The 27952-nt window shown below is 43.1% G+C and overlaps 2 protein-coding genes across 11 annotated transcripts in view; one reads left to right on the top strand and one right to left on the bottom strand.

The window, feature by feature from the left end:
• SEMA5B (semaphorin 5B) overlaps window positions 1–20597 on the top strand; it is a 291544-nt gene extending 270947 nt beyond the window's left edge. For 4 of the 10 annotated variants that reach the window (XM_074873592.1, XM_074873590.1, XM_074873589.1 and 1 more), the window contains one exon: window positions 19–324. In XM_074873592.1, the coding sequence (XP_074729693.1) occupies window positions 19–113 (95 nt within the window). In that variant the 3' untranslated portion in view covers window positions 114–324. Of the gene's footprint in view, window positions 1–18; window positions 326–348; window positions 6707–20430 lie in introns of those variants that run through there. The other 6 variants (XM_074873599.1, XM_074873593.1, XM_074873600.1 and 3 more) reach the window with 5 other exon arrangements.
• The window catches only part of SLC49A4 (solute carrier family 49 member 4), a 71095-nt gene continuing 56648 nt past the window's right edge, over window positions 13506–27952 (bottom strand). Inside the window, exons 8-9 of the mRNA XM_074873601.1 lie at window positions 23918–24100; window positions 13506–20622 (exon numbers count right to left, since the gene is read on the bottom strand). Of these exons, the coding sequence (XP_074729702.1) occupies window positions 20507–20622; window positions 23918–24100 (299 nt within the window). The 3' untranslated portion in view covers window positions 13506–20506. The remainder of the gene's footprint in view (window positions 20623–23917; window positions 24101–27952) is intronic.

The raw sequence follows: 27952 nt of genomic DNA, 5'->3' as shown, positions 1-27952 counted from the left end.
TCACCAACTTCCGTGTAGGCCCAGCATGGTTCTGTGTGACAATGATGTTCAGACAACACGCCATCTACCAGGAGACTCAGGTCTCTGGAGAAGGCTCTGGGTTCTGGCCCTAGCAGTAGCTGAGCACATGTCCACCCAAGGAGACCTGGCAGGAGCTGTGGTCCCCCGCAGACTAGCCCCATAGCAAGTACGATGTACCATCTTACTCTCCCAGCCGGAGGGAAGGCGGTGGTGGCTGCAACAGAGACCATGATGGAGAAGGCAGGTGAGAGGGAGGTGTCTGCAGGTAGAAAAGAGTAATTATGTGGCACCATTGCCATGCCTGTCATCTCCTCTTCTCTTTTACAGACACTTAACAAGAACAATTTGATACCAGATGACAGGACCAACTTCTACCCGTTGCAGCAAACCAATGTGTACACGACAACCTATTATCCCAGTACACTGAATAAATATGACTACAGGCCTGAGGCCTCCCCTGGAAGGACCTTTACCAACAGCTGATGATGGACAGATCCTACAGGACTGGATCACTTCCTACCTGAATTTTTTTAAAATCGATTTTATGGACCAAATATTGGCCCAGCCTCTAGATGTAAATATTGTACAGTAGGGTCTTTTTTTTTTTCCTTTGGTTAATTGTATTTCTTGTAAACAGCACATCTCCTTACAAGGACAAAAATGCATATGGACTATTCTGCAGAGCTTTTGTGGATATTTGGCTGGAGATGGCTCTTAACTACTGCAACTGTTTATGGCTGGAAGACCAGCATTGCTGTCCAAGGCCGACGTTGTCAAGGAGGTGGCTGTGTGCTGGGCTTTGTGGCCACCACGCAGCAGCACGCGACACACAGGTGCACTCTAATCAAGGCAAGGGGTGGCCTCCTGGGGCAGGGGTGTCTGTCTGGTGAGGAGTATCCTTCCTGGGACAGGATAGCAATGGTGCACTGGATGACACGCAGCTCATGAGACAGGCCAAGCGGGACTCCATCGTGCCAACAACTTGAAGAAAGTTTTCTTTTTCTTTTCCTTTTTTTATTTTTGATCTTTTTTTAATCTTTCTGCAAAAAAAAAAAAAAAAAAAAAAAAAGTAACTTTCTAGGGCAGTGTTCCCTGTATCTTCAACAGAATCTTTTCATATTACAGGAAATACTCTCCGCAGCCTTCTTTGGTAATATGCAGTTCAGCTGATGAGAAACAACACACAAACAAAGTGCATTACCCAAAGAAGCTTTCCAGAATGTTTCCAGTCTTAATTAAAAGAAAATTATACAGGCAGTGAGACACTAAGAAAAGTAAATGTTGGAATAACATCGGAGACATGAACTCGGAGTGCCTAACAAACAAAGATGTTTATATCACTGGAAAAAAAGATGTGATGATTGCCGCACAAGAGCCATGGGCTTTTTTTCTTTCTTCCTTTTTCTTTTTTTCTGAGATAGTGTTAACTCTTTTTGTTCTAGCTTTGATCCTGATTGTGTCTGCCAGAAAAGGCGACTTTAGAGACCATGCTCTTCTTGTGGGAAATCACCATGCTTTGGGCTAATTTTTCCTCTTGTTTTATTGTTGGTTTTTAGTTCATTTACTTTCAAAGAGTGAATAATTCTGACTTTGCAGGGGGAGGGTATTTTTGTAAGGAATGTTTCCATAGTCTGACATGACCCAGAAAGTCTGCTGCACATTCTTATAGCGTCTTCCAGTCAGTACTCTATGAAATAGTAACACAGCTGAGTAATGTGCATTGTTTGCCAATATTTCTTTAATTTTCATGAACAAAAACAACCCAACAAACAAATGCTGCTGCAGCTATTGAAGTAAATTGGGGCGGTAGCATTATTAAACAGTATATCCAGCCTTGAAATGTAATTTTGTGTATGTGTGTGACTGTGTCTATAAGAACTGTATTAGTTTGATGCAGAAGCCATGTTGTCTACAACCAGATGTTTGTCTGACATAATTGTTTGGCAAAAAGGAAACTTATTGCTGGTGCTTAATGTACAATTACATCCAATGTGTTAGCAACGTGAACAAGTACACCGCTGTTATCATTCAGTGTTTCTAAATATTTATAATGAACTCCTGATGCTAAGGATTTTAGAATGTTGCAATACTGAGCATGAGATAAAAGTACACCCCGAAACGCGCATGAGCTCCATGTGGTCCCGAGCTTGGCTTTGTTGTCTGCATCTTACTCGAGCAATTTCCATGCCCGTGCTTGGCCATTGACTCGGCCGTGTTCCCAGCAGTCCCGTTTGTCTTCGCTTTATTTCAGATTTCGCTGTAAGCCGACACTGATCGGTTCTCAGTGCTATTCCTTTGCAGTTGCTTGTTTGGAAGCCCAGCTTGGGCTGTGTACTCAGCTCTTTCATGTAGGCGGCCGGTAGGAAATGAAGAAAGACTGTGTTACTTCATGACAAGTATATTGCTTTTCCTTCGAGGAAAAGCCAACATGGCTCTGTAAGCCTGTGTTATGGTGGTTTGACCAGAAGGCAAGAATAAAGTAGCCTCCCATTTTTAAATTACTTTGTTCGACTTCAGTTTGCAGTGATTGAAGGCTGTAGGGATATTTGTAATAAAGTGGGGTCATTAGCACTGCCACGACAACACCTTAGGCTCAGTGGTGCCCATGATTTTCAGCAGTTGTTTTTCTAATTTAGCAGCTCATCCTGCTTCTGCTCTGGTCTCATGAGGTGAAACAGAGGAAGAGAGCAAGAGAGAGGTGCCCTTAAATAGATGTCCTCACATTTGAAGCAGCAGGATCGGGAGCTGCTGCAGACCTCAAAGCTCTGGCTGAAGCAACCTGCTGCAACCCTCCAAGTAGGCACAGCAGCTCAGCAGCCCTGACCCTGCCTGGCAGCGCAGCCGGGGTGAGAGCAGCAGGAGTGAAGCGAGATCGCCAGGGAAGCAGGAGAGCACCAGTAGCAGGTACCAGCGCCTGCATGGAGGCTCTTCCCAGGCCCCTAAATCCCATTTGAGGAGCAATGCCTTTGTGCCTCATGCCATAACTCATCCACCTTGTCTCACTGAATTTCTGTGCCCCTCTCAGCAATGCTGAAAATCCTGATTTAGAGTAGTTCTAACAAGTATATAGCCCAGGGGTTGAAAATTATTACATTAGACTATCAGGATGGGATTTCCCAGCTTTGATTTATGTGATTCAGAAGAAAACATTGGCTTCCAGGATCACTCTAGCAATTGTAAAATTAAAGCCATCTCCAAGCTTCCCCTTCAGAACATTCCCTGTATCAGCACATTCTGCAATTACTATGCACGTGGCAGGATTGCAGCTGGAGTCTGGGGGGATGCGAGCAAGTAAAATCTTGCAATTATTTTAATTTTCTATTTTTCCTTTCTTTTTTTCTTTTTTCCCCCTCCTTAAACATTTTTCCATTTTCAGCTTCACAGAATAACATGATGTAAATTGATTTATTTTCCCCAAAGTGCCACATACCAGCTGAAATTATTTAAATGTTCAGCTCACCAAGATAGGTCATTACTGCCATTGTGCTCAGGAGGTGGATATTTTGTAGGCTGTTGGATGCTTTGAGGGTGGTGCATGTGGTTATAGTTTCACCAGCCATCCAAATGGATTCATCCCTTTTTCAGATAATTGGCAATCACAGCAAGGGTCTGTAGACTCCATTCAAGCAGAAAGTAGAATCTAGGAGAGAGAAGAGAGAGTGAAAAAAAGAAATCAGAATGCTTATTACTCAATTAATGTTTGTATGAGAGTGCAGTTCTTTAAGGACTATGTTAATGCGGTGTGAGGGTTGCATTTTTTATGAGCTCTCTAATGCGTGGCAGGTTAATGACACCATGTACAGTGATATTCTTGCGATCCAGGTAATTCGGCAGCTTGATCATCAGGTCTGTAATATCTGTAGCAGCTTGAATTGCTCCTGCAGCTGGATGTTAAAGTTGCTAAAATTTCCTATTCCTAAGGCCATCTTAAAGTACACTGGAAATGCATTTAGTTCAGGAGCATTGCTTTCCAAACGACTCATCTTGCTGTATTTTTTTTTTCTTTCACTTCTGAGATAGAGAAGGACCCTGGGCAGTTCCTATGTTGGTCTAGAGATACTGGTTCTCTGCAAACCTTTTGGATAGGATTCAGGTATACAGTATGTAAAATATGATGGAAGTCTTAATCTTTAATTAGGCCATTCTTCTTTCTTTTTCCATGGAAGTGGCTGCCTTTCTCCCTCCAGAAGGGGTGTGCGTTATGGTGTTTTCCAGGTTGTGTTGTGCCATTGCTGGTGGGCTTTGCTTGATCAGCTGTCACCCAGCAGAAATAACCTGTGCAGCTCACTAGTAGACAAACCACTTGACCATCAAATCACAACACAAGAGGTGCTGTTGCTCTAAGAGTGCACTTGAATGTTCAGCATATGAGCCAGGGCTGCTCTTAAATAAATGAACTATACAGATGCTATAGGAGAAGAATATGTATTGTCTTACCACCACTGTTCCTAATGCCTTATGTTCAGAAAATGAGATGGTTGGTTTGAGATCAACAGAGAGTAGGAATGGAGTCCATGTCTGATGCAGACAATTTGACACCTCCAGTGTTAATCTGATGTTAAGCCCACCTGGAGAGAAAATTGCTGTCCACTGAGATTGATTTATTCTTTGTACCAAATGTAGTGGGGGGAGAGTTATATATATATAAATATATATATATATATAAAAAATGTAAATGTAAAGTTTGTGTAACAACTTACTCTTTTTTTGTAATAGTGTATACATCTATCAGTGGATAGATACAGTATATATTTATAATATATACACACACAATATATATATTTAGCAAAATGCCTGGAGAGGAAACTTAGTATAAGAAAGGCAGTGCTGGTATTCAAATTCCACAGGGACAAAGTGAAGAAAAAAAACCTGTAAAAATCTAGTATCCTTTCCATTAGGTTTAAAAAAACACTTTTAAGCTAAATGAAATATAATATTTTAATTGAAAAGAAAATTGATTTTTCTAGTTAGAAATGCTGATTCCCCCTAAATCATTCTGTTTAAGAATGATTAAGAAAAAGATTCTTGTTACTGCTTATATTTTCTGAATAAGCCTCCCAAATCTGTCATGTGTATCACTCTATTGTTTTTGTAATTATAAGTAGGGAGTAATTGTGCAAAGAAAATTAAAATAGCAAGTAGGAGTAACAAATATTGTACCATTAGAGCAAAAGACATCATCTATTAGAATGGGGAAAATGTCATCTTCCATGTTAAAGAAGTTAGTAACTGCCTTCTGAGTTATTGATCAGCATTATAAGCCTTGCCTTATCGTCACACCAGAAGGTTTTAGTACAAAATTTAGGGAACAGAAACCCTGCAAACCCATGGCTTTAGTTTTTCAGAGGGATCCAAAAAAGCCACCAGGCCATGGGAGTCAGGCACCTGGTGCCCTGAGTGGCTTTGGATCTTCCAGCGTTAGTGGCCGAGGCTCAGAAGCTGTTGCTCGCCCTGTCACCCTGCAAACCCACCCATATGCATGGCAGGGCCTAGCACCCCTTGGAGCTGTCTGGAATAATGGGGAAATACCCAGTAAACTGGGTGTGAAGGATTTATTTTTTTCCAACAGATCACTTTAATGCCCTCGTGAGCAAGGCCCAGACTCAAACAGGTGACTCTTCCCCTTAAGCTTGTTAGGAGGAAACTTCAGGCATCTTCAAGAGCAGATATGGGGTAGGTGAGCAAATCCACGGAAATTGGTGCTGCCTGACTGCCAGAACCCTCAAACTGGACAGAAACCCCTCTGGAGCTAGGGCCTTGCGGGACTTACCCAGTCTCAGCTGTTCTGCCAGGAAATTCCTCCTTTGGACCCTTTGGGAAATTTTTATGTCTCCATTAGTCCTGGCTGGAGGAGCAAAACCAGCAACCCACTGTTTAGCTACCCACAAATACAAGTGCTCAATAGCATTCAACACAGGTTTGGGTCTTGAACTTGATTTTATTTCTGTTTTGCCTCCAGCCTCAGTTGCAAATTCACCCCTGCTATTGGAAAGGGTTCAGTGTTGTAAGAGCAGCATTTGGCTTTCTGCGAGTCCCAGCCGCAGTTTGGTTTTAAACAAATCTGATCATGAAAAGTATTAACACTGCATTCTGGTTCTGAAAACTCCGTGAGTGGGATGTTCTTAATTCGCATGCCACGGAGTCAGGCAGAGGTCGGCATGGATGGGCCATTAATAACTGAAGCAAAAATGTTTTTAGTGCTAAAATGTCAAACAATGTAAAAGCCAGCCAGCTGCATGACAGTGTGGTTTCCATCCACACACCCCTCCTTAGATAACACCCAAACCTGCGCATACTTAAAAGCAAAGCGGTTAATTAGAAGCATTCCCACAGAGGAAGCTTTAGGGAGGCTGAATGGTATGTGAGATGGAAATGATAGGATTGAGCTTGTAATTGAGGTGGGAGAGTGACAGATGCAATACTGGATCTTGGATACATGGGAAATTATTATGTGAACACAGAATGCTTGCCCCAAAACAGCAAAACCTGGAGAGTATTATTGGACTCTGTTGTGAAGGCACATCACCCTTCCTATGCAATTGAACTTGATCGTACTTTAGTATAAAGGTGACCTAGACTGTAATCACTGCCTTTAGACACTGTGAATTTTTTTTGGGTACTCTGTATTTTTATATATTGTACAATGTAAAGAATAATTCAGAAATAAACCAGACCAACCTGGCAAGCCTGCGAGTTATTTTCCCCCGTGGCTGACGTGTGGTGGGGCTGGGGTTCCCGAGCAGCGCTGGCAGGACGGGTCAGTGGGAACGCGGAGGAGCTGCCTCCTGACACTGACGGCCGAGTGCAATGCAAAATTCACTCAGCTGCTTGTGCGGGGCTGGGGAATTGCAGCACACGTCCTTCGTCCTTCCTCCCTGTCTGCACTCTGGCTGCATTCTGAGGCTCAAGTTTGGATTTGTCATGAGTTGTAGATGATGTGGTTACAAAATTGTGTTATTAAGTATAACGCCAAGGTCTGTCACTGCAGTTCAACTCCCCTCCCACACAAGCCCGAATGTTGGAGTACAGCTCCACACCAAACCTGGGGTGCGTTTGAAAAATGGTATTTCTGAGTAAGGTGCCCAGTGAGGTAAGATCAAATCTGTCTGAAATTCGTGGTGCCAAATCCACGTCCAGTTCTGCAGTACACATCTCCCCTCTGCTCCCCAGCTCTCCACACGTGACACCAAGTCTCCAAGGACACAACTGCTCACCATGCCAAGGAGACGGGCTGGCTGCAGCAAGCAAAAAAACGCTCATCTTCTGCAGAGCCTTTCAGGTGTACGTGCTCACTTGCAAAGAAATCCTGTCACTGCTCCTTCTCAGGCCCTACATATTGATGTGAAAAGTTATAAAAAGCTGAGGGACACGTTTTGATTGAAGGATGATTGTAGCCTCGTATTGAAGAACGTTATAGCTCTTGTTGCATTTATTAATCAAAGTAAAGACCATGAAAAGTGACAGAGTCAGGAACATTTTAGTTTATGTTCCGATACAGCTCAAGACTTATATTGAAGTTTCATACAGAAAATTACACCATAATGTCGTAAAAAATAGATTGGATTACTAATAACCTGAAACGTGCTACACCTGCATACATAATACTTTAATCCTACTAAATCATAAGCTATCATTTGGGTGTTTTCATATTCTCAAGTGTGCATACAGGAATTTCTTTTCAATGCAGACCATTAAAAAGTAATTGAGAGGCACAAGATCAGTAAAAACAAACTTGCTGTGAATAAGATGGATTTTTTTTCCCAGTTAGTTTGCACGATAACATGGGGAGGTCATTTCTGAATGGTTTTGCTTTGCATCAAGACAACCTCTGTGCACAATTGGAGCAAAGTATCACGTTGGAACCTATTTCCAATTTCCTTAAAATCTGTCTACCACAACATTTTTTTCCAGCTGCTAATTTGATTCATTAACATAAGAGTTTCATTTGTAGCCCCAGTGCATTTTGTTCTCTCACCTTCAGTACGCATCCCAGCTGTACCCTTTTCCCTCTTTAATTCTTAACTGCGTGCAGTAACCAGTGAAAGCTTTGTTACCTTGCAGCTTCCCCATCGGCTCTTTATCAAGCCGAAGCCTCGGGGCTGTGCTGCTGGGGGTGGGCTGCCCACCAGCACCCGCTGCCCAGGGGTTTGCCGGGGAGCACACACAGCAGCGTGGGCAAACACGGGGCCCTGGGCCGGGGTGTGGAGCTTCCTGCAGGGACCACAGCATGGCCCCCTCCGACCTGCCTTTGGCAGTGCTCAGAGGGGTAGTATTAGAAATGCAGGAAAAGGAAAAAGCAGGAGGTTCCTCGTGATTCGTGTTTGTGTGTTTCCTCCCAGCTCCCTGCAATAAATGCTTTAGGGATGCCCTGAGCCAGATGTTGTAGTGACAAACTTGTCCTCACCCTGTCCCTCCGTATTTTTCTTCTCCATCAAGGGCTGGAAATGTCTGTGGCTGGTGGGGCACTTGCCTGGGCAAGGGCACAGCCAACACTCAGCATTATGGAGGAAAGGAGGGACAGGGAATTGCAGCCCAGCCCAGTTAATGTCAGTGCTGTGGAAATGTCGGAGCAGGGACTCGGATGAACGAGCTGTAACCACCGCAGAGCGGATGAGCAGCTGCGTATTGGCACCAGGGCGTTATCAAGAGCAAGTCGTGTCAGACCAAGTTAATTTCCTCCTCTGAACAGGCACCATGTCCTGCAGATAGTGCAGAAATAAGAAATATCCTGCAGTCTGATTTTTAGTAAGGCTTTCGACTCTCTCATACACGATCCTCATATGCTGTCAAGAGCGGTGGCTGGGCAGAGCATCATGCAGACACCTTCCTTGGAAAGCAGTCAGGATGTGGCAACAAAAAAAAATCCCCAAGTGGGTCTCCTACTGCTGTGCCCAGCACCCCTACTAGTGCCCAGCACCCCCACCAGTGCCCCCAGCCCCACCAGACTCCCCAGTCCCCCATCATGACATGATCACAAGCCCTGGCTCCAACTCCTGCATTTCCCTCTGCCCATGCAGGCATTTTGCTCAGCTGTAAAAGTACATGTGGCTGTGCTGCCGTGACTGGGCACCGGGACAGTCCCCAAGCTTGGGGACAGTCCCTGAGTCAGCTGAAATCAGCTCAGTGCAGCCACCGAGGCACGGAGCTCAGCACAGAGCAAGCATCCTCAATGCGGATGAGAGTTAACACTCGCCCACCAAAGCGTTGCTTCCTGTGGTGTCTTGTGTGTTTTTTCCCCTCGAGTGTACAGCCAAGAGACCACATGCTCTCAAACACACAGCTCAATTACCAAAAGCTTTGGAGATTCATTAAAAATGCTGTTCTGCTAACAGTTGAAATGCATTTTGACATGGTTTGTTTTGTTCATTCATAAAAAGCCACTTGTGGAGTTGTCATTGCACTTTCTGTTTAAAAAAGCCGAGGTTCAAATTACTCAAGAAGGTGGCAGAGTTCAGCACTGCCCAAGCCTGCTGCCAAAAGAAAAAAACCCAACAGAACCCCATCACACACACATATACCCTCCTCACCCATCCACCCCCCCCCACCCCTCCCAGTATGTGAGGTGAGGACAAACAATAAATTCCTTACATTGTCAGAAATGGAGAGGATCAGGCTATGAGGGTAAAACATCAGCCCGTTTTCCGGGACACTCTCCCCCCACACTGCCTGTCTTTGTTTGGTCAGCTGTCAACCCTTCAATCTGCTTACGATTTCCCCAAACCAAATTGTTTTCCTCTGGAGAAAGGACTGAATCAGGCAAAGGTAATTTTGTTTGTTGAGATAAAAGTCTGAAGCTGGCTCGTGGGAGGCTGACGGCAGCTGGGTAGACTCGCCTTTTTCTGCTTCGCCCTGGTGTGCTCATAAGGCAGGTTTATATCACAATGTTTTTGTTGTGATTGACCCTATGTTGACCACCTTATGGCAGCAACTCAAGCACATGTAAGATTAGCTTGCTCTCATTTTAAAACTATAAAGACCAGAAGGAAACATTTGCGTGCTGCACACCAGCCATGCCACAACCACCCCTCAACTCCATGGTGTGCATCTCTACAGAACGTGGAAGACACAACTTGTCGGTTCCTTGCACCAACTGAAGCAGATCTGGTATCCAGCAAACACTTCAAGCTCCTTCTGGTTGCGGGGCAGAGGTGTCTCCTGGCTAAGGACCTGTGCCATACCACTGTTGCACTTCAAAATAAGCTTTCTGGAGATTTTCAAGGTCAAACTTCACAGTTTATGAGCCGGCAATTAGCTGGAAGCAAAAAGTAGAAAAGTAGTCCTGGTTTTCCATCACTCTGGAGACAGTGTGGTGTCTCCCAGACCGGGGTTAGCATGGACCATGGTGAACAGCAACAGGCTGTCAAGGTTCGATACATCTAACCTTGCTGTATTCTTCAATTTTTAAACCTCCCATAGTCATTTCCTTGCTGTCGTGGAAATAATGGAGCCAGCAATGGATTGCTCCCCTCTCAAGCACAGGGTAATGAACAGCCATCAGAAACATTTGATATTTCCATGATGTGAAGCATCAATGGCCACAGAGAAAACTGTACCCATTTTTGCAGTACTTAATTTACTGTCACGAGCAAGCAATCTGTATGAGAGAGCAGGCATAATGCTGATACACTTTTATTACCCTGGCAGGAGCCACATTATTGTTTTCTGTTTTCGCATTTCTTAGCAACAACATTTTTTTGTTCATAGATTTCTTCATAGCAGCTCAGCTGAAATTATTTTTATGTTGTACCCAATTTACATGCTGACTTACATCAGCCTGTCCACGAGCAAGACCCTTGCTTTCTGCCTGAAAGCCTCCTGGCAATTGCTGCTGTCTTCTGCTGTTCCATCACTCCCGTGGCACTGGAAGAGACAAACCCCACTGCCTGGCGGAGGCCACCCATCCCGGGGAGCAGCTCAGTCCCTGGCAGTCCCCTCCACACCAGGTGCTGTCACAGCCAAGGATGGTCTGGAGCTAATAGGTATGGACTTGTGCTCTGAGCACCACTTCTGCGCACCAGCCCAGAGACCCACACTCCTGCCCCTGCCAAGATAAAATCATCTTTAAGTACCACGTGAGTGTCCAAGGTAGGATGAGCTGCGATGCTTTAGCATAAGCTAAGACCTATTCTGAAAATCTCTCTTGAAAAGGTCTTTTCTGCACTTATGTGGCAGCTGAAGTCATTTCCGTATGAGGCTGTGCTGTTCTACACCTCTGCTGCTCATCTGCTCAACACAAACCTTTCAGAGCCGCCCTTTCCTTTGCCTACCAGAGATGCTCTTTCAGCACCAAAACTCAACTGTGAAGCTACGTCCATAATCCCGACCCTCGGCTCTGCAAAGGCAGGTTTAGGAGAGCCCTGGGGAGAGGTTGAGGTTCCAGATGCAGTGGGGTCAGTTCGTTGGCTGCTGGCATTTCCTCTGCCTGCGCTCACCTGAGCCCCACTCGCAAGGGTCCCACCGAGGCAGCGTTTCTCCACGTGCTGCCCATGGGAGGTTTGCATCCCCTGCCCACTGCCTTTCAGTGCCCAATCCACACACTTATCATGGCTGTATGTCTGGGCCCAGGCAGATGGATGGACAGACATATGGACGGATACGCTTACTCACAGCGCAGCCCTTGCAGCTCCCAGGGAAGGGATCCAGCCCATCCTGGTGCCACCAGCAGAGCCCCTCCAGCCCCGGGACCTGCCTGCAGATACAGAGCAAAGCAGAAATATCCCAAAAAGAAACCTTGCTGTGGCCATGGGACCTGCTGCAAAGCCTCCTGCTGAGAGTCCGGGACTACCCGGGGCTGCCCCACCGCCATGGGGCCATGCTCCTGTGCTCGTTTGGCTCCTGAAGAGTTAAGGAGGTTTTTGTAGCCCTTATCCAAGGATGACTTCACTGGGTGACTGGCCCGCACCAGGAAAGGAGAGTGTGCTGCTCCTGGCAGCTTGTGTGAGGAGTCCTGGCATGGTGCACACTCTGGGGCTTTCCCTCTGCCTGCTCAGGCCCACGTTGTAGCAAAAAAAAAAAAAAAATCCCTTGGTTGCAAGTTTGTGTTCACATGGCGGTGGGCGCAGAGTAACACCAGCAGCGTGTGTCAGGTAGAGGCTAATGCCTTGATTCCCAGTGGAACTCCCTGGCTGCAGCCCAAACAGTGCTCCTGGAGCAGGTAAAGCACCACGGCCACTCGGCCCTCGTGACACCCCAGTGGGAGAGCAAAGGCAGACCCACCCCTGCGTGGGGGCTGCTGCCGCTGTTCCCCAGCGTCAGTGTCCGCTGGTGCTGGACTGCAGCCCAGAGGTGCCGAAACACCCACACCTGGTATCTGCAAGTGGTCCTGACTTTTTCTCCAGACTCTGTTGGGCCCGTGGCCATTAGACACAAGGGATCAGTGAGCAGCTCCTCCACATCTGGCCACATCTGGGCACAAGAGTGAGTGCCTGCACTCAGGCTGGCCCCCAGCCCATCCGCCCCTGCAGGGCCTGTCTGCCCATGTGCAACTCCAGCGTGGTCAGAGAAGGAGCCACCAGCAAACACCCAGCAAGGATGTGCTGATTGGGAAAGAGAGAATAAGTGTCATTTATATGCCAGGGAGACAACAACAAAAATAAAACAGAAACCAGGTAAAAAATCTCTTTGAGAAAGGCTGAGCATAGAGGGGTTCACCAACACACAAAACTGCAGCAGGGATCCGAGATGGACCAGAGATGTGAGATGGGGGATGGATCAGCTCTCATCCCCCCAAGGACGGAGATTTCCCTAACACTGCAAAGATAAATAGGAGCAGGAACTGTATCATTAGAGGAGCCTTAAGCTCCCATATATAGCCTGGAAAGAGACTGTTGCTAAGAATAGTGGGGCCCAGATATTCCACAATACGAGAGTTGACAGATTTCTTCCCAGCACTAGTAAGATGTGAGGCTATTTTAAACTTGCCCTGGTAAGTAGTCAGGGGGTTACTGAAGAGCTGGTCCTAGAAAATAAACACAGATCAAGAGACCCTGGGTTGGGTCCATTTCAATTAAATGCAGAATAAACATGAGGAAGGTTATTACAAAGGGTCTCCTTTCCAGAAGCCTGAAAGGAGACACTAATGGTGGGAACCAGCAAAATCAACCAGCCTGCAGCACCCTGAGCTGCGAGCTGGGATGAGGCAGGGTGTGAAACCAAAGTTGGGACGGCGTGGTGGGGCAGTGGGGGCTGGCACCGCCACCAGCGCCTTCCCCCGCCTTGGTCCTGTTTGCTGGGGGCCCCCCTGCCCCAGCCTACCCCCTGCGTCCCTCGGTCTGCGGGGAGCCTCGATCCAACAGCAGTGCCAGATCCCCACCCTACTGAGAGCAATGGAAATCTTTCTGTTGGCTTTGGGTGAGGCTACATTCATTTAGACTAAGCAATCCTCATTCTGTAGCAGTATCTGCAGTGGTTTTTAGCAATATTATAGCAGAAATAAATTATTCCCCTGTAATTTTCTGGAATTAATGAACAGTGATGGCAGCACATTTGAGTAACCTCTTTAATGTGCAACAACCAGTAACACGCACATCATGGTCAGATTCCAGTTTTAAAAAGAAATGACACAGTGGATGTGTTACATTGACAAGTATATAGCAGTTTCAACATTATTTTCTTAAAAATAAAAATACATCACATTGGAATATCGCATACAAAAAGTAGAATTTGCCCTAAAATAAAATTTTATCAAATCATTTAAAAAATTACAAAAGTAAAACGCATACAAACTCCAGAAAAATTGAACAGTCTTACAGGTTGAGGATAGTTTACAAAGAGGCTCTCCAACATGTAAAACCCTCTTCCTTCTCCATATGGTTCACACAGTTCAAAAAACCCCAACTGTTAGGTGCGTCACATAATTAAAAGCTGTTTTTTTCCACCTTATCAAGAACTCGTTTCTAAAATGCACAGTGGAAGGCATTAAACTTGGTAGGGAAAAAGGAGATTTTAATCTAGCAAATATCATAGGCAGAGAAAAGAATTATGTCTGGAAAATACATCGTTATCCCCAGGGAGGGGGGAGCAGCAGCCGGTGGCCAGCCACCCATGGGGAAACCCTGCAGCTCTGCTGGGCTTACTCAGCCCAGGTGATGGGGGCAGCAGAAAAGTCGGGGCAGGCAGGGGCTGGGGAGAGGGAGCCAACTCTGTTTTCGCATTGTGGCTTTGACTGCACATCCAGAGTCATCCAGAGAGAGACAGATACAGGCCAGGGGCACCAGACCCCCCCAACCGCCCCAGTCAGACCAGCTCTCTGGGCATCCCTTCCCTACACGTAACCATTTCCCACCAGTTTGTTAATGCAGCCTGTCCTGCCAGAGGGGTTTTCATCCATACACCACGTACTGTCCATGCCTTACAGATTACAGTGGCCAGGCAGAGAAAACCAAGGTCTGCACTCCCCACAGAAGTCTCAAGGCTGAGGACACGCAGCCTGTTAAACAGGGCACTTCCCACGCCCTGCTCCAGCCCCCGTCCCTCACAGGATCCTAAAGCACTTCCCAGCTCTGACGGCAGCGTGTCCCTGCCTGGGGAGGGACATGGGGCATCCTCCTCCTGTTTTGCAGGTGGGGAGATCGAGGCACCCCACGCACGAGCATCCCTTCCCCAAGCCCCTGAGCAGCTCTGTGACCGAGCAAGTGCAGTGACCAGGCTCTCACTACCCGTCCCAGCGTCACACAAATCTGCACATGCCCTCTGCAAAGGAAAACATGGGGTTGGGGTTTTTTTGGCTTTTACAAACAGCAGGACTAAGGTTGGAGAAGTGGCCTGAGCCTAAAGGGAAAAGCTCCCCATAAAGAAAAAAGGTTTTGCTCATGGTATTTTCTTCACATAGCGATACAAAGTGAGCGCAACAAATCTGTCCAGATACATCAAGCAGAGAAATCACATGGGGGAAGCTAGTGGGGAGAGAGACCGTGAAAAGAAAAGCTGTTATTGCAGAGAGCAGGTCCCACCTGCCTTCTCTGTCACACCTTGCAAAGCCAGCGCCTCTACGCCATGTGCAGCCATAGCTGTTCCTGCGGCACAAATCATGTCACAAACATAAAACTAACGTCAGAACCTCATCCTCAAGGAAGTAAAAAAATGACACTGCTAAAATTGGGCTGCACAAGACATCCCTCCTGTGCAAATAAGTCAGGCACCCATGTGGGCACCCTGGCTGCAGCGCTTTCCTTCTGCCCCTCTGCCTTGATCACTGCCCCCCTGCCCAGGCACGAACTGCTCCAAACACGTTGTCATCCCAAGTAAAAGGCAGGAGCCAGCACATCTGTGCAAATATTTGCTTTTGCTTGTCAAAACTTTGGTCAGAATTACATTTCTTCCTCTATTAGTTTCATCTGTCTTGAAACACAAACTGCAAAAATTATAAGCAGATTGCCATCATCTTCTGACTTTACTGGGGCTGCCTCCTGCTCTGCGGCAATTCTGCTCCACCATCTGAGATGACGCTGCTGGAGGAAGCAAGGCAGATATTCCTGTGCCACCTACAACCCACCTCGCAGCAGCAATGGCTGCAGGGAAATGAAAGAAGCCTGTGCTGATACTTGTGATCTCTCACAGGTGAAGCAAAGCCTGGAGGCTGTCTCTCTGTCGGAAGGGAGGCAGCAGCCACAAGGCAGCTTTTCCCCCTCACGTGCTCCCCTCCTCCTCCCAGCCCTGATACTGGAACCCAGGGACAACGATGAAGTTCTTGTTTGTTTTGGCAGGGTCAGCATCTACCCTTGCACGACTGTGCGTCCACAAGCATCGCTGCCTCCTTGCACACACCACATCCCTGCTCCCCACGCCTGGCGCTTTAGCAACACTCAGGATGGCCACACCAACATCAAACACCAAATCGACACCCAATATTCATGTATGCTTTCATACCAGTGTAGCAGTTGTCTTGCCAAGTTATTACAATGATCCATACTTAGTCTAAAAGAACACCCTCCCAGAACTAATGAAACATAAAAACGCCTTTGTCATAGATACTTATTAATATCTGCATATAGAAGATATGAAAATGAACAATTAAAAGCCTGCTGTCATAGCATTACAGGACAGTTATATCCACTGTGCAAACTGTGTAATTCCCATTCATATTTCAGTCAATCCTCCCAATTAAATAGCACTTCTCTTTCCAGTAACAGCCAATATATATGCATATCAATCAATTCCGCTTGGTTATATCGCAGTGTAAGGCTATGCAGTCACTTGCTAAGTTTACTGTAGAACAAGCCAGGCATTAACATCCCTGTCACCACAAAACTTCAAAATTTATATGGATTTGATCAACTCAATGCGGTATTTCAGTGTTGAATGCCCTCTGCACTGCACCCCCTCCTCTTAACTCAATCCATCAGCCTGGCACTCCCCCGAGTTACCAGTGACGTATCCTGGGGTTTTCTAAGCCACTTCAAGATTAAAGATGTCCCACTCCCATTCATTTCAGCTGTCAGATGGTTGGGAATAATTCCATGATGCTGTGAACCTGAATACCTAAAGTGTGGTGCCTATCAGCTTGGCCTCTCTAGGTCTCTTGGCCTCTTTTAAGTTTCAGGCAAATTACAGTCTGTTCATAACAGACTATCTGCTCATGTATGTGCAAAATCCTTTGGGCCTGCACTTTCTTCCAGCTTGCATGATTTTCTAAAAATCACTATTTTTATGTATATTAATTACATGGTCAGCCAACTCATTCCTCTAAAATTGTCTTGGGAGCACAGAAGCTCTTCTCCGTACCTCCGGCTCAGGGGAGCAGGCGGCCATGCAAGAAGCTAAAGGAATTGAAAGGAAATTAATGGGTAACAGCAGTGACAAGAGACAACAGTGCTGTAAGTGGAGCCTACGTCTACTAACCCTGAGCTTCCTCATTAGCAGCATGAAAGCCAGAGCAGCTCACAGGAAGAAATGCCAGCAGCACTGGAAGCTGAGCCGAGCTGTTACTGTGCCAAGCAGAAACCCAAGGAGCGGCCCATACTTAAACTGAAGAACTATTGAGAGAGAGCGGTCACTACAAAGCATCCTTCCTGGCATTTTTAATATAAAACAGCACAATTACTTGTATGTTACGGGGCTCTGCACTGCTGGCAAAAAATGTTCTTCAGGACTGTGAACTTACAGGCCATGAAGAGAAGCAAATATTGTGACTTCCCAGGGCACCTTCCTCTGCGGGCAAGTCACAGGCCAAGCAGCAGACAAGGTCAGCTACTCTGCGGCCATGCAAGGTAATGCCTCATTTAGATAAAAAAACCTGTTGTTACTGACTCAAAAGTTAGAGAAACTTAGAATTTTCACTAATAAGAGAAACATTAACTGTTTTGAGCCTATTCTGCACTACTGCTAATTCTATCAGCACTGCTTAGGGCTCTCCCTGGGGTCTCAAACTCTAACTTCCAATAAAGTGCTGTTATCCTGACAGGCTGGACCCTTGGTAAATCCAAACAAGGGTGGGCCTAGTGATAACCCTTACCCAAAAAATATTCCCACAGCTTGAGTTGGGTTATTGACATGCTCCTCCTCAGAAGGATGCTGCTGCTGGGCACAGATGGTGATAAAATGTTTTTCAGAGATCTCAGCAAGCACATTTGCAATCCTCACCTCCGTCCTGAGTCAGACTTGCTAATGTCATAAAATCCTAAAGCCTGAACACTGTGGGTGAGGAATGTAGCAGCGTCCTACACAACTTCAAGTAATTTGGGAGCAATCCTTTGGTTTTCACTCAGGCAGATTTCCATCAGACTTACTGGGAACTGTGGTTGAGCCCCAACTGCAGAACGGTGCCTGCAACCCCAGCGCAGGTCTCCATCAGAGCTCTGCGGTGCCGCTCAGCTCTGGAGAACGTCTCTGGTTTGGTGCAGAGGCATCGAGGGCTGTAATTAAGAACACACAGTACAGGCCCAAGACAGACACAGAAACTTCTACCAAAGCATCAAAGTTCAGGGGAGCAACAAGCAATTCACACCAACTCAGAAAAACCATCAATGGGGTTTAAAACAAGATGTTCACTCTTCTCCCCTGACTGTATGGAGAGAGTGCATCTGGCAGCACTGACAAATATTTTGAATTGTTCGATGCTTTCTGGAACAGAGGCAGAATAGGTTATAGGCTGAATACTGCCTGAAGTGCTTCTCCATCTTAAAATAGTCAGGACAGTAAAAGGATTAGAAATCTCTGTCACTCAGGACAGTGCCCCAGCTGTGCAATTTTAATCTTAATATAGCTACAGTAAATTGCAGAAGCAGAGCTCCAACGAGCCATCCGAGCTTGCAGTTCTGCCATGACAATGCAACTCCAATCAGACTCCTGGCAAGCGATCCTTGGTTTCAGAAGACAATAGGTAGCAGCAGCTACTGGATACTGAAACTATTCCAGGCACTACAACATAGTAAAAAGAAGTTGGACAGTTAATAATATTCATCTGAAAAACAGTAAGAGGATGATGCCAGTGAATCTGAACGCGCTGGTTAAGATTGATTTAGTTATCCCAATGTAAGTTAGCTCAATTTCTACAAAGAGCCTGCTTTAAGACAGAAAAGATCATTTAGTAGCTGATATAGGCAATGAACTAAGTCAATTTTCTGTTACTACAGTAAATACATCCATTGCTCTGAAAACATAAAAGCAGGGAACAGCTTGTTTTATTTTACTGCACAGATACACTCCTGAGTTAAAGGTATTAGTGGCATATTCTCTCTGCAAAAGGAGAGCAGACAGAACGAACGGATCCGTGTCTGGAAGGTATCGCCCAGTTCAGGGTTTATTTGAGTGAGCTTACAGTGTCGGTGTCACCCCAGGGTGGCAGAAAAGAGTCCCACACAGGAGCAAAGGGCGTTTGATTCAGACTTCTACGGATGCAGAACCCTGCACACCAGCCTCCTCCAACATGTGCATGCACCCCCTGCAATAAAATCACTACGATAGGAAATCATTCACCCTCTGAAAAAAATTCATGTCGCAGACAGCGTATGTACATGTTTCCATTCAGGGCAGTGACTGGTTTAGTTACAAACAGTGGCATACCACCATCCAGAGACATGATTACTTAAAATAAACCTATGTAAACACATACCCTTATATAACTTATATATAAAACATACATATATATATATATGTTTTATTTGTGTATACATAGATATAAATACACACACGCGCGCACACACACACCCATCCCTAACACAAAGCACAGAACACACACATGGAAATACTGTAAAGGATGCTGAGGTGAAATCTAAGAATATAATTAAGAAATTATTAGCAGGTTTAAAATTGAGTTAAAAAACTATTCAAAGTGTCTTTAATATTTATGTTCAAGTACGGGCCAGAACGACCACAGATTAGTACTGATAAAAAGAGCTGGCATTATATTTCCCATATTATGCCAAAACTCATGAGTTATTTCTCATCGTAAAACTCATTGTCATTTCGCCATCAGGGCACCTCATCAACTAGAAACATTTTTTTAGGAAACAGTGATTTTAAAGACGGGTTCACAAACAATATTTTTTAGGCACCCTCAATCATAAACTAATCCTAAAAGCCATGCACACCTTAGAGTATCAGAAGAGAAGTAGTGGGACTCAGACATCCACACCCACAGTATTCAGCGGCACAAATAGGTCTTCACAGTAAAAAAGGCAGTACTGGAGATGGGGGATGAAAAGGTGACACAGTGGTGGCCTTTAAAACAGCAACATTTACCAAGAGTGACTCTCCAGTAAACTTCTGAGATACCACAGATGTTCCGTATTCAGGAGATACAGAACCATGGTGGTATTTCAGAGGCGACTGTGGGTGCAAGTTGGGTTTCAGTGGCAGCTAAAGCTATCGTTTACATGTGCTCCACGGGGATAACAAACACCTCTAACAACACTGCAAGGATTGTTTAGGATATTTAGTATGGCTAAAAACCCTGGTACCAGTGTCTTATATCAGAAATCACTTTATTAGAATGTAAATGTAGTGTACGAGCACCAAATCGTTTTAGCTTAACTGCTTAATGGACATTCATTATATAAATGACCAGCCATTTAAAAGAGAGATCCTTAAAAAGAAGATTTTTTTTTCCTTTTATTTTTTTTTTCCTTTTGTTAAGATTATTTGCTATTTCTATTCTGATAGAAGACTCCAAAGATTACTGGTACCCCAGTGTGTATAACCGTGAGTCGGCACACACGCACACACACGCACGCACACACAACTGCACACCTCACTGCTACATCAACAGCCTTTTAAATAGGGAGCCCCAGCTCTGGCACTGGGACCTGTACATCAGATATACTCTTTGTGCATTTCGGCATCATTATCACCACTCAAGTTCCATGTTTATCACAAACCAAGGTGGTCTTGAATGTAAGAACAGCCTGTCCTCACCCTCTCTAATAAAGCCACAATTAAGTCTTGTAATTTCTTTGTTTTTCTGCTGTTCAGCTGTGCAAATCCAGGCAGATGTGCAGACTGCAAAGCTGACTTCCAGTCTCTTCAACCCCTCACCAGTCCGGCGTTATCACACAGAGACGACGACGTCGAGATAGAGTCTGTCGTAGGACTCGCGGAAGCACAGGATGAGGAGCAGGCTGAGCAGACACGATCCTGGCAGGCACCAGTTGAACCAGGAAAACTCTGTGAAGCAGAAAACAGACGCAATCTCAGTTATCAAACATGTTCCATGTATAACGTGACCAAAACTTTGACTGAGGAAGGGTTTGAAGGAAATTGCTGTGTTCTGAACAAAATCCTGACAGCTCTTGATTGATAGATGGCCTATGAGACTTCTCCATGGATGCCTTATGTATATTTAAAGTTTATACATACATATATATATAACCAATGCCTCCAGCTAATCTTAATCCTCTTTATTCAACCTGTCAGTGGAGAGAACAGGGGGAAAAAAAACTATCATTGCTAACGGAGAATAAACCACTTCTGAAGACTCTACTCATTAGTTCTTTGATTTCTATAGATTGAAAACTAAACCAAATTAGAAGTTTAAGAAGAAGCAGGATTTGATTTTGAATCAAACCCGCTACATGGTATAAGGAGGGAAAACCAATTCCTCAGAAGAAACTTGTGAGTAGTACAATCAATTCAATTTAAAACTAGTTGCACAAACAGCTCCTCAGAAGCCTCTTTTTAGCTGTTAGACATAACATACTGCTCTTAAAACCTTGTGTTCCACCTTCAAGAAATCCTATTGTCTGATATTTGACTGCTAATTAGCAGTTTTATTCAGGTTTTTTTTTAAACAAGTGCACTTCAATTTCCTGTTTTAAAAATCTGTCAATTTACCGAAGAAACATTAATTTTACTGGAGATGGTGTTTTACCTGATTTTTTTGAAGTTTCCTTTATTCTTATTATTTATTTATTTTTACAGAATCTAAACTCTCCCACAAGGTCTGATTTAATCAAAATCAAGGCTTCAGCACTGCTACTTTCTTAAATCTGTAGTTTATATTGCTAAAAGCAAAAGCAGAATCTGTATTATACAATGCAAATGACAAAAGTCATAAAGCCTAAAACATCAACCTTCCAAAACCAGAAACCTTCAACAGCACCCTCCCTCATCCACCAAAAACCCTTACAGATTTGTTTAAGCAGTAATCTTATTAAAACCTTGCTAAAATTTTCCTAAGCTTAGAGAAGACCATGTTATGTGATGCCAGAAGTCAACAGGCAAATGCTTTGCTATTATTTTCCTTATAATACTCTTGTTTAATTGGATTAAACAGACTTTAACTCAAATATGCTAAAAGATAAAAATTTAACTTGTGAATCCTTCATGTCTTTTGTAATCCAGAATTTGTGACAGCACTGGGGATGTTAACACATCGACCACATGAAGTTGAAGGTTGATTTGCTTTGGTTTTTCCCTTGGAAGACCCTGCAGAAAAGATGAAGGAAACCTCATCCAGAGGCTTTGGGTCTCAGGGCACATCACTAACAGGGAGGCTGAGCTTTAGAAAGGTTTACATCTCCACGGTGCTAGCTGGACCAAAATCTTCAGTGCACTGGAAGTTTCCAGGGCTTGGCCCTTTCATAGCCTTTGCAATATCACAGCACGAGGAGAAAAAGAGAGAAATCTGAATTAAAACTACTGAAGATTATTTGGCCTAAAAAGCAAGACCAAGGGAACAAGAGGAATTTGACCGAGTTTTGGTTTATCTGTAAGGTTCTTAAATGCCATTAGAGGATGTATTTGAATCAAATGAGAGACAAATGTTTAAGATCATTATAATTTTATCAAAGGACCCAATAGCACCCACTGGTATTGATCCCCCCAGTGACCACATGTGCTCTTGTACTTTTGACCATTTGTGAAACTGCATCATGGAGAAGGGATCATCCTAAGCACAGATTGCTTTTTTTTTTTCCTTTGAAGAAACAGAGAAAATATTCCAAGTGTATGGATATACTAATTTCATGTTTATCCTTACCTGCATTTACTGATACCTGCTAGGGAAAGAAATACTGGTGACAAGATATGGCCCCGAATACCCTATTTATGAAGGAATGAGTTCACTTTATCATAATTCTTCAGTCAGAAGTGAGACACTGTATCCCCAGCCTCAATTATTAAGTAATTCCGAATACTGGATGGTTACACTGAGAAATGCTGAAAAAATTCTCAGAATATTCTTCATTATCTTTTCAGCTCAGGTGCAAATGCTGGAAGTAATAGTATATGTGAACAGAGTTCACACCAATTAATATTAATCACAAAAGCATTCTTTAAAATGTAAAGACGAAATATCACGCCACCTGAGGCTAGCAGGGATGGAATTCAGATTTTACAATGATGCAGTTCAATGTCAGTATTCAAAAAAAAATAGTAATTTCTCTCAGTTTGTGTTCACAGACCATAATTTGGAATGGGGCTGCCAACCTGCTTGCGATTCCCTGGCACAAAGACACACAAACTACCCTGAAAATGTGCCCCAGGCTGTAACCTTCATAATTTCAAGCACAATTCATTCTGAAATTTGTCAGTCTCCTCTTCGTTATAAAACACATCGTCTTAAGAAGTTCACACATGCATGATATTATACAAAAGCTCACAATTTCTAATTTTCAAAGCAAAAGTAAAATATTGCTTTACAAATCTCGCATCATGAAGCAAATGTTTACCACCACAACAAAATACAAACCAAAAATCTGCATCTTTGAAAACCATTAATAAAGACCACTTCCCTTTGAAAGCACTTCCCTTTGAAAGCAAGATGGGTTCTTATTTTACAGCTTGAAGTAATAATATAGTCTACTATAATAATATAATAATACAGTCTACTATAGCAAGTTGAAAGTTACAATTATGAGTTATGAGGAAGCAAGTAACACTCAAGAGATGAGAAAGTCTGAAGAAGTTGATGAAAATATCAAGCAAAACACTGTTCTGCCTGATTAGGCAGGAAGGAATGAATATTTCTAAATATTTCTAAAGGAATGAATATTTTGGCTTTGAGCAGTGGTCAAGAGATGCTCTCTCCCCTGCAATGGTACATCCAACCCACTGAACGGAGCTGACCATAAAAGGGGCATTTCTTCTCCGCCCCTCCTGGGCAGTACAGTTATACCCTGAATCATGAGACTGGATTAGCTTTATTGTGGTTCTGAACACCCATAGATAGAAACATTACACTACCCAGAACTTTATAAAAATATGACAGTGTGTATCTCAATGGTTTCTGGCTACAGCAAACTCTAAGTAGAATATGATTATATGCATCTTGCACTAAAACATTTCTTTTTTATTACCATGCATATAGAAAAGAACAATTAAAGTTCTTCTCCCTTCCTGCTACATAAGAGGATTCAAACATTTGATTATTAACAGAAATGGTATGTGCAAATCCTTCCTTTACTGGTAAGGGTATGTCTTAATGAAGAACTATATTTTCAAAGTAGCTTATAGTTCTTACCTGTATGGTAAAATGTGAGGAAAAACAAAAGCACTCCCATAAACACATTACTCAAAAAGGTGACAACACCACAGGTAATTCCTTCTGGAACAGGGTAGACTGTCTCCACAAAGAGCTCAAAGAATATTGGTACACTGCTGTTGAGGAATATACCCAACAAAATGCAGGATGTGTACAGTGTAGCTGTAACAGAAACAAAAACAGTTATTAATTTCACGCTGGCATTTTTTCCCCCTATTCAGAGCTGCCAAGAATACTAATACTTGAGTAACCAGAAAATGCATAAACTTATTTTTATCCTCTGTGTATCATAAAGTATATCACATCCCACTAGTTTTAGGCAGAATATACGCATTGATGGGGGAGAAAAAAAATAAGAAAAACTGATTTGTTTATTTTTTTTAAACAGAACCCATGAAGATGCATTCAGTGATCTGGAATTCACTTGTAAGTAAAACAAACAACAAAATTATGAATTCAAAGCATCACTTACAGCTTGATTTACCTCAGAAATGAACAGAAACTATTGTCCTACACACAATTAGGAAATGGAGCAATTAATGCATCAAATTGGAAATGGACATGGATTAACCTTTTGACTTAGCTCTAAAGGTCAAAACTCATTTTGCTTCTATTTTACAAATAAATACTAATGATCTACCAGATATCAAGACATCAGTATTCAGCACAGCCTGAGCTGCAACACATTGAATCCCTTTTGGCTTCAAAAGGAAATGAAGGGCATGAAGCGCCTTGCAGGAATGGGACATATTTGATAAAGAAGATTATTCACCACTGTACAACAAATTGCTTTTCTTGGACAAATCAACAGAAGAACACAGACCTTCCTTCAGTAGCCTTGGATATTTTGTTCTACAATTTCTGACACTGCCAAATACTTTACAGTGCTTAATATCTTAATATAGATGTTTAATATACCTATATTATCTATTAATAAACCTATTATATCTATTGCTGAAAAAAAAGAAAACTTCAGAAGAATTTAGTACCTATTTAGAAATGTAAATAGGTCTTTGCTGAGTTCTGTCTTGGGAAGGGGAAGATTTCCTGACCTATAGCCTCAACAACCTGAAGTTACTGACAAGTAGAAAGTATAAGGAAACAATTAGAAGGCTTAGGAAAAAAAAGAAAAGTCTGGAATAATTTCTGAAGTTTCCACAGAAATGGCAAAAAAACATGAAGAAAAATTTTTCAGATACAAAAGTGTTACCAAGTCATAGGGAAATTATTTATAACAACTTTTCACTGCAGTATGCTACAAAATCCTTAGACAACTTTTTTTCATATAGATATATATGTTTATATAAAATAGAAACTGCATTTTCAGTTTAATTTACATTCTTCTGTCTTGGAAAGGAAGAATTGAAACAGCTCTGCTTCATATTCTGTTAAGCACTGCTCAAGCTTTCAATTGAGAAACTGTTTGGAAGCAGGAAACTTCCAGTTTAAAAAAAATATTTTAAAAATCACTTTTTCTTAAAATATGAAGAATCATGTAAGAGATAAAGGCATTAAGAAGCAGAAAGGGCTATCTATCAGGTCCTCTGTTTGATGTGGTTTGCTTCCAAGGCACAAAGACATATTTCTTTCTCTACAGAGGATTTGCCTGGACAGGAAAAAGAGGATAGAAGTCCCAGCCAGAAAGATGATATAGATGGCATGACTTCAGGAGGGACTGCTGGCCCCCACTTTGTTTTAATACACCAGAATGTTCTGAGTTGTTAAGAAAAAAAATAAAGGAAAAAAGAACTAATAAATCCTGGTAACTTTTCCAACTCTCAAATTCTCTTATTATAAACTGCAGAATAAAAGTCAAAGAAATTGATGCAGGGTATGTTCAAGAGTTTTCAGAGAGAAAGGAAAAAAAACCAAGACAGTATTAGGATGCTCTTCCTAATGTGCTCTTCTAGCTAACACTGAAGAACTGATTCCCTAGTTACAAGATCCATAGATTTTTGCTGCAAGTCCTCACCACTATTTAAAATTTCATGAACCTCTCTTTGAACTCCTGTTTACCTCAAACACCACTGCATATTGCTCTAACTGTCTCTAACTGCTACCAGGTGTAGCCAGCAAATCTGAACACATTCAGCTATTTGAAATTTTTGTGTTGGCTTCAGAAACCAATGCATAAATGAAATAGAAGAATCTCTTAAGACAAATTAACATCTACCCCTCATTACACTCAAATGAAGATATCTATAGATAACTACTTGTAACTTCTAGAGAGCATTTTCAGAACTATCTCCAAAGAAAAGAAGGTGGTAGCCAGCTGGAACGCTGTATCAGAAACTCAAACAGTGGAAATAGTCATGAAGCTGCTGAAAGCCACAATAGCACCATCAGACGTGGAGCTACATACAGAGAGTGCCAGAGGCAATACCTCTGCAGGAGGACTGCAACCTCTTCCATAAAGAGCAACAGCCAGGAAAGGGGAATCATGGGCTTCTAAATAGAGACAATCTCTAGATGTGTAATTTCCAGAAATTTAGATTCACTTGAGATGAAGGCAAAAATATGCATCTAAGATTAAGAGGCATTTAAAAGATCAGGACCTCAAATTTTAGTCAATACAGTAGGTGCCAAAGTTTTCATAAAAAAACCAGAACCCTTCAAAATAAATTTGATAAAGTATACTAGTTGAATTACATCATTGCTCATCACATATTAAGTTGCTTCAGTCATGCAAATGCACCCACCAGCACACACCTCTCACTTCTACGCTACCATGAGCAAAGCAGCTTTAGCATTACTTTTTGGTTTTCCCCAAAGTATTACCTGCTTCATGTGTGCAGGCCAAAAACTGCTAGTTGAATACGAATGACAACACCTCAGCTGAGATCACAGGTAATACTTATAAAATAAGGTCTACATATATGAACACACATATTTGGAATTAATAAGCAGAAATGTCAAGGCAAAAGGACAGGTAGAATGTAGCATCCAGTAGATGCCAATTTAAGTTCTAACTTCTAATGGAAATGACAGCTTTTAACTGGTAAACCACAAAAAGAAGCTCTGAAAATGAAGCTGTACATATTTGAAAAACTCCCTTAATGGGTACATATTGTAGCGATGGGAAAATACCTTTTAGTTCATGTTTCTGTAAATCATCCAGGGTCTTCCTGAGTGCTATACAAATAGGCTTACTCAGTTAACTTGGCAATTAAGTTATAAATCCAACTGGTCAACTAGACAGAAAGTCAAAGATAAAATACGCAGTTTTAGAAAAATAAGTTCTAGGAAGAAGTCAAATAAGAGTTCAAAAGCAGTTTTACCTTTTATTTCACACACTAAATAGCACACCTCATATTCCAGCTCATGGGCAACAAGATACTGTAGCAGGGAGAATACCACCTATTAACGGAGACCATTTACTTTCCATTACAGCGACCTTGCATTGAACAAACACAAACAATTACCATGATTTTATACTGTAGAAGAACAGCTGCTCAAGTTACAGCAAATCTTTTTTCAATTAAGACAATCTTGATGACAGTCATTGGAAATGAATGTAAGGATATGGAAGTGCTGACAAAAAAGCAAAAGAAAAAGAGATGATTTACCAAGAAGGTAATATTATGTCCTAAAGCCTAACAAGGACAAACAACTAGCTTGGATAGGCATACACCAGGGAAGCGTGTCATGCTATTAGTGTAAAAAAGGATCCCTTTTTCTTAGGAAAAAGAATTAACTGCCTATCAAACTATGTGCAAACTTATGTACCTGAGACAGTGGCAGCTGTGGACATCAATAAGTAATGGAACTGGGCTGGGTTTCTTTAAACTATTTTGATTAATGTCATGTTTTAAAGATGTTTGTGTGAATTAAGCAGCTATTTCTCAGGTTGGCCACTGCAAAAAGATCAGGAAAGGCAAAACACCCATCTGAAGCACAGCTGCTTCGGAGAATTGGCCTGGAGCTGTCACAGCAGGAGGCTCAAGCTAGGCTTTGTCATGTCATGTTCATGCTTGAGGTGTGAGGCAACCCATGCTATTCCCTCAGCGCTCATTC

Source organism: Strix uralensis, chromosome 6 (assembly GCF_047716275.1).
Source record: "Strix uralensis isolate ZFMK-TIS-50842 chromosome 6, bStrUra1, whole genome shotgun sequence".
NCBI lineage: Eukaryota > Metazoa > Chordata > Aves > Strigiformes > Strigidae > Strix > Strix uralensis.
The sequence above is the reverse complement of the archived record's forward strand: the minus strand, read 5'-3'. Positions and strand labels throughout refer to the sequence as shown.